Genomic DNA, 9,100 nt, shown 5'->3' on the forward strand with positions numbered 1-9,100 from the left:
GCCGGAGTGTGGGGGTTGCCAAGGCGACGTAATCGCTTTTTTTGCCCCCGCAATGGAGTACTCCCTATACGATCATGGCATTGGCATATCTTCACTAACAAAACATCCAATAACGAGCAATGACAGACCCAGGTGGGGTCGGCAGACCCCACCGCCGGTCCATGAATACCTCCGAGAACCTCCCAGAATTGGCCGTCGACCCAGGGCTGCTTCGGATCCAACCCCACGCTATGGCTGCTTCGTCGACATGGAAGAGAGAGAGAGGAAGATAATTAGAAGAATAGAGGCTGGGGAGGTGAAATAGTTTCACTAAAAGAGAATAAGCTTCTTGAAATTTTAAAAATGAATAGACGATAATGGAGAAGAAGAGCGCGGCGCAGTGCTCTAAATTTGTTTTAGTAAACCTAGGTAGTACTTTTATTTTAATATTGATTAATGCGGCGTAATTTTATTTCTTTGTTTAAGTGTAAACTTAATTAATATGATAAAATATGCTTGATTAGTTATATTGTACTTATTTTACTATTACAGTCTAAGTAAATTCATTTAAAATATTTTAAAAATTGTCAATTACTACTAAATTAGTATGATTCATTAATTTGATTTTGAGTTTAATTTTTACTTGTAGTTGCAAATAATAATGATATTCTAAAATTACAAATAAAACTAAATAGTAAAACTTAGGAGTTAGCAAAAGCATATTTAGATAATATAAATGATACATGAAACATTAAAAAAAATTTATAACAGCGTAAACAGCTAAATTTTATAAAGTTTTTGATGTGTTTTTTCTATTTTCAAAAATATGTTACTCGCATTTATTAATTACTTTGCCAAACAAAAAATAATGCAATATTTAAATTTTACTAATATAGTAATGTATAATAATTATTTAAATATTTTATTATATTTATTAATTATTTTTTGACCCACGGATGAAAATTTCTGGATCGGTCATTGATAACGAGTAGGAGCAGCAGTAACAAATAACAAGTCAATCAATGGGCATGCTGCGGAGTACGACCGTCTCGACGGTGATGCCCGGCCCGAACCCAAAGAGCACCCCCCAATCCAGCCCCTCACCAGTGGTGCTTAGCCCCTCCTCGGCCGAGGACCTCCTCATCTCATCCATAATAAACACAACACTCGCGCTCGACACATTCCCGTACTCCCTCAACACGCGCCGCGACACCCGCAACTTCTCCGCCTTCAGGCCCAACCCTCTCTCTATCTGCTCCAGAATCGCGGGCCCACCGGGATGCGCAATCCAGAATATGGAATCCCAATCCCTGATCCCAAACGGCCGGAAAGCCTCTTCCAAACACGCCTCGATGTTCTTCGCGATCAAGCCCGGGACATCGGCCCGGAGATGGACGACCAGCCCGGCCTCCCCCACATGCCCGACGATCGCACCGGCGCTGCCAGGGATGATCGTCTGCGCTGCGGAGACGATCTGGAAGAGCGGTAGCTCCGACCCGGCAACCGGGTCAGAGCCTACAATCATGGCCGAGGCTGCGTCCCCGAACAGGGCTTGCCCCAAGAGGTTCTCGGGGTGGGCCCTGCTCGGGCCGCGGAAGCCGAGGGTGGTGGTCTCCGAGTTGACGATCAGGACCCTTGCAGTAGCGTTGTTCTCGGCCAAGTCCTTGGCCGCACGGAGGGCAGCCGCAGCAGCGTGGCACCCCTGGAGGCATTCACGTAGTTATACTCCACAATTTTGAAGTGATGATGACGAATTTTACCAATTACGGAGTACTCCTATACTAGTAAGTACATAACTTTGGAGTAATATTTTTTCCACTATACTCAACCAAAATTGTTGAGTAACATGTCAATATCTTCATATTGACATGACCGACAATGTTAATGCATTAAATGAGCCAATCTAGTTATAAAGTGATTAAAATTAGCTGCAAACTTGACATTAAAATTATTGGTAGGGCTATAATTAAACATTTTCCCCCAAATATTCGGGTTAGAACTAAAAAAATTGTGAAAATTAATTAAATCAAGCTATAAACTGAATGAAAATAATTATAGGAAAAAAAAATATATAATCAATGGGGTTGTAGTTGTTCTTGTTTGTTGGCACTACCTGGAGGTACATCATGGAGCGGTTGACGGATGGGCGGAGGGCGAGGAGGGTGGTGAGGTGAAAGTCGGCGCCAGGCATGTGGACGCTGCTGTTGGTAGAGAAGATGAGGTGGGTGATCTTGGATTTAGGCTGCCCCCACTCCTTGATGGCCGCCTCCGCTGCCTCTTTGCCCAACTTTGGCACCTCCTCTGCCCCCATGTCTTGTCGTGTGTTCAGTGATGGGGCCAGGTACTCTCCCATGTTAGGGTTTTGGTTCACGAGTTCCTCGGTTAGGTGTGTGTAGCGTTTCTTTATCATGGAATTTTCACCTGGAAATAAAATTACGTATCATTTCTTAAAATGTTAATAACAGATACACAATCACAATCTATTGATTGTTATAATTAATTTAGATCATTTCAGTTTTTTCCCCAAGAAAGGAACTCTAACGTACTAAATAATACAGTACTCCTACTTTGTAAGTGGTGATTTTATTTTATTTAATTGCAATTGAATCCAATAAAGAAATCTACACTATAATGCTAACGACAAAATATTTGGTATGAATTGAACATATAAAGAGTGTGTGAATGAATTTTTTTTAAAAGATAGTCTATGTGAGAACACAATCGAAATTTAGTTTACTAATCACCCCAGTCCCTACTAGTATTTAATTCCAAAATGAGTTGAAGTGCGGTGAGCTAAAAAGGTCCTCATTTTCTGCTGCATTCACTGCAGCTCCATCTGTTATCTGACCTTCATATTGCTACTATGATGATTTATAAAGTCTTGATATTCAGCTGCATTTATTGCACCTCAATTTTACGTTTTACCAACGTATGTCAACTTTGATGTTGAATCAAAGATTGGGAATGGGGACTCATATTTCAACGATATTGGAATAATAATAAATGAAATAATCAAAGGGAGAAAGAGCAAAATAAAAAGAGAATAATATTACCATACTAAAACTCAATATGGAGTAGGCAATTAGCTCCAATAGTACTCCAAAACTAATTCTATTTTTTATTTTTGAATAAAATATAGGAGTATTTATCTTTAGGTTTACACTTATAAAACAAACTTAAATCGTTTTTTAAAATTTTGTGAGTAAAAAAAATGTACTAATATAAAAAATATTCTTTTAAGTTAGAATGTATTGTAAATGGTTGGAGTAAAATTACAGTTTGATAGGAATATGATATTTACGCTAAAATGAGTTTGAGTCAGTTCAAATGATTAGAAAAAATATTTAGTTGGGTGTCTTATTGCTTGGTAGAATTGTTAAGTAATGGTAGAACCGTACAGTTTCTAGTGAAAATTAAACTAAAAAAATCATATTTTTGCGAACTACTATTAATAATCTATCTAAAGTTTGATTTTAATAATTAAGTTGCATTTTATCACCAATCTAAAATATGACACTTAAAAACTACATGCAACCAAAATCTGCTGCCCCCGCATACATCAACAAATTCTTTTATCTTTTTTATTTTTGGATTTTCTTGGAAGGGAAATAGCAATGTGATAAACATCAAAGGAAATTAACAAAAATTTTATTTTCCCTAATTTTATTTCAAGAAGATTCAACTCATATGCAAATTTTTAGCATAGTACGTGGGCTCAGGTTTTTAAAAATTGCTTGATCTTAAAGAAAAATAGGACCAGTACTAGAAAAACAAAACGAAAGAAACAATTTAATTATACTTTAAAGAAATAGAAAATCTTACACATGTGCCTAAATTTTCGTTTGACATCGGTCATATGCTCACTCTTTGTGACGCGAAAGTAGTAATCAGGAAACGTGCTTTGCTCGATGCAATTTAGCGGCACAGCGGTGCCGATTGCCAACACAGTGGCCGGACCCTCAGCCCGTTGAGCACGGTGGAACTCCTCCGCAGTCGCCATTTACTTCGCCGGAAAAGTGTTGTTTGCGGCGGATTGAGATGGTGGAAAGATAGAACTTAGAAGAGGTAATGCTCTAATAGAATTGTGTTTTCTAATTTTGAGGGTTTGTGGGGCTATTTATAGTTAAATTACATTGTTTCGTAGGAGTAATATATAAAGTATCTACTTTCTTTATTATTATTATTATTATTATTATTATTATTATTATTATTATTATTTTATTTTATAATAATTCATAATTAATAATTTATAAAATAATTAAAATATAATTATATAATATAAATCGTATGATAAATAATTATTATTATTTTTATAAATTAATAATTAATCAATAAAGTTATAGTATGATAAACAATTATTATTATTTTTATAAATTAATAATTAATCAATAAAGTTATAGTGTAATTTTCATTTATTAAATTTATTCACTTGTAACATCGTCAAATATTATAATTATAATAGTACTAATTATTATTATTATTATTAATATTATTATAATAGATGAGTATAATATTTCAAACTATAATTATATGTATCATTTTATATTATGATAGATAATCCATATTTAAACTATGTAATAATAAATATAATAATATAATTATTATTATTTGTAATTAATAGTTTATTAAGAATTTTATATTATTATTCTTTTTTATAAATAAAAAATAATAAGTATAATTTTAGTTTGGTGTTTAAATTAAATATAAATTTAAAATCTTGATATTTTCCAAACACAGGAAAGTAAAGTTACTAGGAATCATATTCCCGGGATTCATTTTCCTAGGAATCATTTTCCTTGCCAACTTTACTTTCCCGTCAACCAAACATGGCCGAAGATTTTTCATATCAGCTTTTACCCCTATCCCCGATATCACTCAAATTGTACTCTGTTGAAAAATGTAACTACTGATTGTAGTGTATTTATATTTACGATTATTAAGATTTGTAGTTGTCATTAACTAATTCTATTTTATCTATAGTTCACAATAACAAAAATCTCCAATCACGAATTCATCATATTTTGTCTTTACAATTTCGAACATTAAATAGTACTGAAACTACTCCAATTTGTTACTACTAAATTCTCATGAATGATGAATCGATATTCTTATTCTATTTACAATTTACTCTTATATAAGAGCAAAAGAGCACTTTAAGCCAAAATATTATTTTAATATTTTTGGCTATTTCTTCGATATAATTTTAGCTAGAGAAAATGTTGAATAGTTAATAACAAGGACTCAAAGCATAATAATCTCTCAGTGGTCGTGTAAATGCAAGCTCCAAGTATTCATGAAATCCTGCCATACCTAATTGACTAATTCCCTATCACTCTAAATCGCAGAGTCTATCCAATATTGATAATAAGTTACTACTACTGTAAATTATCCTTACACGTGTGCACCACAAACTTTTAAAATCCAAAATAAAAATTGAGCATGGAAAATATCGAGATATTTCTTTAATTTTATACTATTAGCAATTTGAGATTTTATTGAACCGTCAACTTGTAAAAGCTGATCGTTGACCGACGAGTCTCTGGACAACCTCGACATGCACTCGCCTCAGCTTTCAACGTGGCATACCCCCGACCACTTTCATTTGAATAATATGCTTATATAGAGTACTTTAGTTATTTTTAATATATATATAATTATAAGACTATATTGGGTAGGGATGATAACTCATCTAGGAATGAAAATTTATGAACAATAAGTATAAAGTAGTACACATTAAATACTACAGTAGTATATTAAAGAATATGATCCAATGAAAATTCTAAATATTGTACAAATTCAAAACTATGATCTGGACCATTAAAAAATGTCAACAGATAAAAAAAAAACATCAACAGGAAAATGTCAACAGAATTTCAACGGTAGTCAATGATTGATGTTGTGTTGATATTGTGTCGATACTGTGTTGACATTAAAATCTTGAAATTTTACACTATGTTGATATTGTATATTGAAGCTGTGTTGAAGAGTTTTAAGTTTATATAATATACTATAAGTTTGCATTTTATCACTAATGTGAATGGATGAAATGATCTCTTCCTGTTTACAAATTAGAATTACATATGTTTATATCATTCCTATGTAATATTCTAGCGAAAATATGGCTATGGATAGTACCGCCTCTATTGAAGTAGGCCTTTAATATTGATCAATTAATAATTGCATTCGGTATGAATTAATTTTATAGATAATGCAAAGTCTAAGCTATTCACCCCAAACTATTAAAGCAAATTAATACAAGTATTCGATTGGGCTCCGGAATATCTTATCTATTTCAAAGTATTTTTTACTCTAAAGCTAGATAAGTAACTTTAAAAAAAAGAGAGTAATTGTTTTTTTCTTCCATTTTTTATTCCCTTTACATTCATTACCACTTTAATTCTCTAAAAAATCGTATAGAAAACGATGGGGCAATTAAGTCGAGCGGGACAAAGTGATTACTACTACTCTATATATCAGTTTACTAAAACCAAGTTATGACTTCTGACTAAAAAACCAAGTTTTGTATGTGGTTCACACATCACATTGTTAGGTTGTAGTATCAGCTTAATCACCAAATTGAGACTTTAATTGCTTGCCGTGTATGAAAAAAAGAACACTTAATTATGGTTGAAAATCATGATTGAAATCTCATTTTCGTTTTAGTTTTAGTTTGAATATATGACTGAAAACAAGAGGGTCAAACCTTTAACCTGAAAAGTAGCCTTGAATCGACCTAGAATAAGAAAAATGAGGCGAGTAGCTGAGTTATGGCTTACGGGGGTTTTGGGGAAATACCGAAATTTTGCTTCAAAACTTTTGCCATTACATTAGCCGTAAGCGCATGATTTTCTTTTAGATCAGTTGTTTGGAAGAAAGGTGAAAAGAAGACGGGAAGGAGATTTTGTTTTGGATTGTTTGAACTGTCTTTTTAATTATACAAACTACGAATTTTAATAGTAATGTATAATTTTTAGGTTAAATAAGTTTTGTCATATGTTCGTTCCATAGGTTCTTATATTTATGTTATAGTTTATGAATTACTAACGGAGTTAATCAATCCCAAGTTGTGTCTTTGTATTTCAAACCATGTTATGCGAACTGATGAAAGCTTTCGAATGTCATAGAAAAGGAGAAATATGTGTGAAAAGATGTTGGGGAAGAGAAGGGTTTGAGAGAGGAAGAGAATGGGTGCAGTTTAATTAGCAGAAGGAATTGTGATGTTGAGTATCCAATTCCCACATCGGTACAAGAAAGGAACAAGGGAGAGAAGAAGAATTATAAAAAGGAGGCGAGTGGAACCATGAAACATACTTACCTGGACGGGGTCAATGGGTGATCCATAAGGTCTATGGCCTAGGTTGGCGACTTTCATTGCACTTCGAAGGGGCGCCTGCCTAAGGTCGGCCCAAGTGGTCGAGCCTACGTCATAATTTGTGTTAGAGGGGGGCCCTGCTCAATTTCTAGTTCTATTTTTATTCAGTGTTGGTTAAGTCTATTTAATTTAAATTGATTTGCCTAAACGTTATTCTCTTTGAAACTAAATATATTAAAACTACCGAAGTAATCAAATAAGGATTCAAACAAGTAAAATATAAAGACTTCTTTATAAATAAGTTGAATGGGCTTTGCTAACGGATTAGTTAAGCTTCCTTTAAGTTGAATGTTTCAATCTTTTATTAAAACCACCGTCCCATTGAAGATGACCCACTTTCCTTTTTGATTTATCCCAATCAAGATGACTCATTACTTAAAATGGAAATCCTTTTATCTCTATTTTATTTCATCTCTCTTACTTTACTCTCTCCACTTAACACATAAAATAAAGTTGCATAAAATCCCATGCCGCCCAAGAAAGGGGTCATCTTCCTTGGGACGGAGGGAGTACTTCATATTCGGCCTCATAAAAGGAATTCGGAGTACATCCTTTTTTAATCATTTCATGGTTCTAATCGTGTAAGTATCAGTTATTATGATTTTCTATGGGAGACTAGTGAATGAATAGCCGAATCCGAGATTGAAATTGTGAAGTGTGAGGATTTTGATTGTGAGTTTCTAATTATATTTTATATATATGTTATAATCGTTGATATCCGAAGTAGCGAATTTATACCACCCATATAATAATTTCGTAATAATAGATACATTTGGTTACGTTGCAATGTCGCAATATATGTTAATAGTGGTTAAATGGTTAATGAGATGTAAATCTGAGTGATCTATAAATTGAATATTATAACTAAAAAAATTGTAAATTTTGTTTGTTTGAAAAGATAAATAAAAAGTACTAGATAAATCTAGTGAGTTAAATAGTACTACTACTACTACTAGGTTTCACAAAATCCTACGACTTTGGGTATATATAATTTAGATGGGTTGTTTATCACCAAGGATCCGTGGCGCAATGGTAGCGCGTCTGACTCCAGATCAGAAGGTTGCGTGTTCGATTCACGTCGGGTTCAAATCCCCAGATTTCAGATCCTCATTTTTCGTTGGCACGATGAAGGAGAAGTTGTCGAGGCATGATCATGCTGATGGGACGATGCAGAATTATCTAAGTAGAACAATGTGCAATGGTGTTGTAGATATGTTTATCTGTTACCTTGTATTGATATCTGCAAATAAAGCTTTAACCAGTTGTCTGAGATATGATTTTTAGGTACAAAAGTATCAAACGGTGAAATATGAAAAGAATCAAAAGAGAATACCAAAACTGGACACAATCCAAACATACTACCCCTCCTCCATCATCCCAGCTCCCCGCGCCAATTTGTAGAAACGCGACGCGAGGGGCTGCTCCCAGCTCCCCGCCATCGTCAAAGGCGGCAGAGTCGCCGGAGTTGTCACAAACTGGGCCCTCATGTCGATGAACCACCGGCCCGGTTTGATTCTTTTCATATCTTCTTTTTGATCAAACGGCCGGTTTGCAAGGAGGATTTTGAGATTGGAGAGAAGATGATGAAAAAAATAAGAAAAGTAACGGTAACATATAGATTTGGATGGAATATATTAATTTGGAATACTAATTCAACATTTTGTATGAAATATGTAAACTTAATACTTTTTGTACTAAATTGAAATAATGGTAAAATATTTTGCATGTATGATGCAATTACCCCTGTTT

The 9,100-nt window shown here is 34.0% G+C and overlaps 1 protein-coding gene, 1 non-coding gene and 1 pseudogene across 2 annotated transcripts; 2 read left to right on the plus strand and 1 right to left on the minus strand.

Moving 5' to 3' along the window:
* Positions 1-875: 875 nt before the first annotated feature.
* LOC125194001 (chalcone synthase-like) lies at positions 876-4,049 on the minus strand. Its single transcript, XM_048091991.1, has 3 exons — positions 3,802-4,049; positions 2,093-2,400; positions 876-1,681 (listed from the first exon to the last, which is right to left on the minus strand). Exons 1-3 carry the CDS (start codon positions 3,977-3,979, stop codon positions 995-997), a joined length of 1,173 nt encoding a protein of 390 aa, XP_047947948.1. The 5' UTR covers positions 3,980-4,049; the 3' UTR covers positions 876-994.
* Positions 4,050-7,286: 3,237 nt separating this feature from the next.
* On the plus strand, positions 7,287-7,432 carry LOC125197690 (annotated as a pseudogene).
* Positions 7,433-8,366: 934 nt separating this feature from the next.
* On the plus strand, positions 8,367-8,438 carry TRNAW-CCA. Its single transcript has one exon. It is a non-coding gene; the product is annotated as a tRNA-Trp (tRNA).
* Positions 8,439-9,100: the final 662 nt, after the last annotated feature.

Source organism: Salvia hispanica, chromosome 6, assembly GCF_023119035.1.
Source record: "Salvia hispanica cultivar TCC Black 2014 chromosome 6, UniMelb_Shisp_WGS_1.0, whole genome shotgun sequence".
Classification (NCBI taxonomy): domain Eukaryota; kingdom Viridiplantae; phylum Streptophyta; class Magnoliopsida; order Lamiales; family Lamiaceae; genus Salvia; species Salvia hispanica.

Coding starts and splice junctions, on each gene's coding strand:
- LOC125194001 (XM_048091991.1), bottom strand. CDS start 3,979: ATGGCGACTGCGGAGGAGTTCCACCGTGCTCAACGGGCTGAGGGTCCG. Junction 2,401..3,801: donor ACGAAAATTTAGGCACATGT/GTAAGATTTTCT, acceptor TTTTATTTCCAG/GTGAAAATTCCATGATAAAG. Junction 1,682..2,092: donor GCTCCATGATGTACCTCCAG/GTAGTGCCAACA, acceptor GAATGCCTCCAG/GGGTGCCACGCTGCTGCGGC.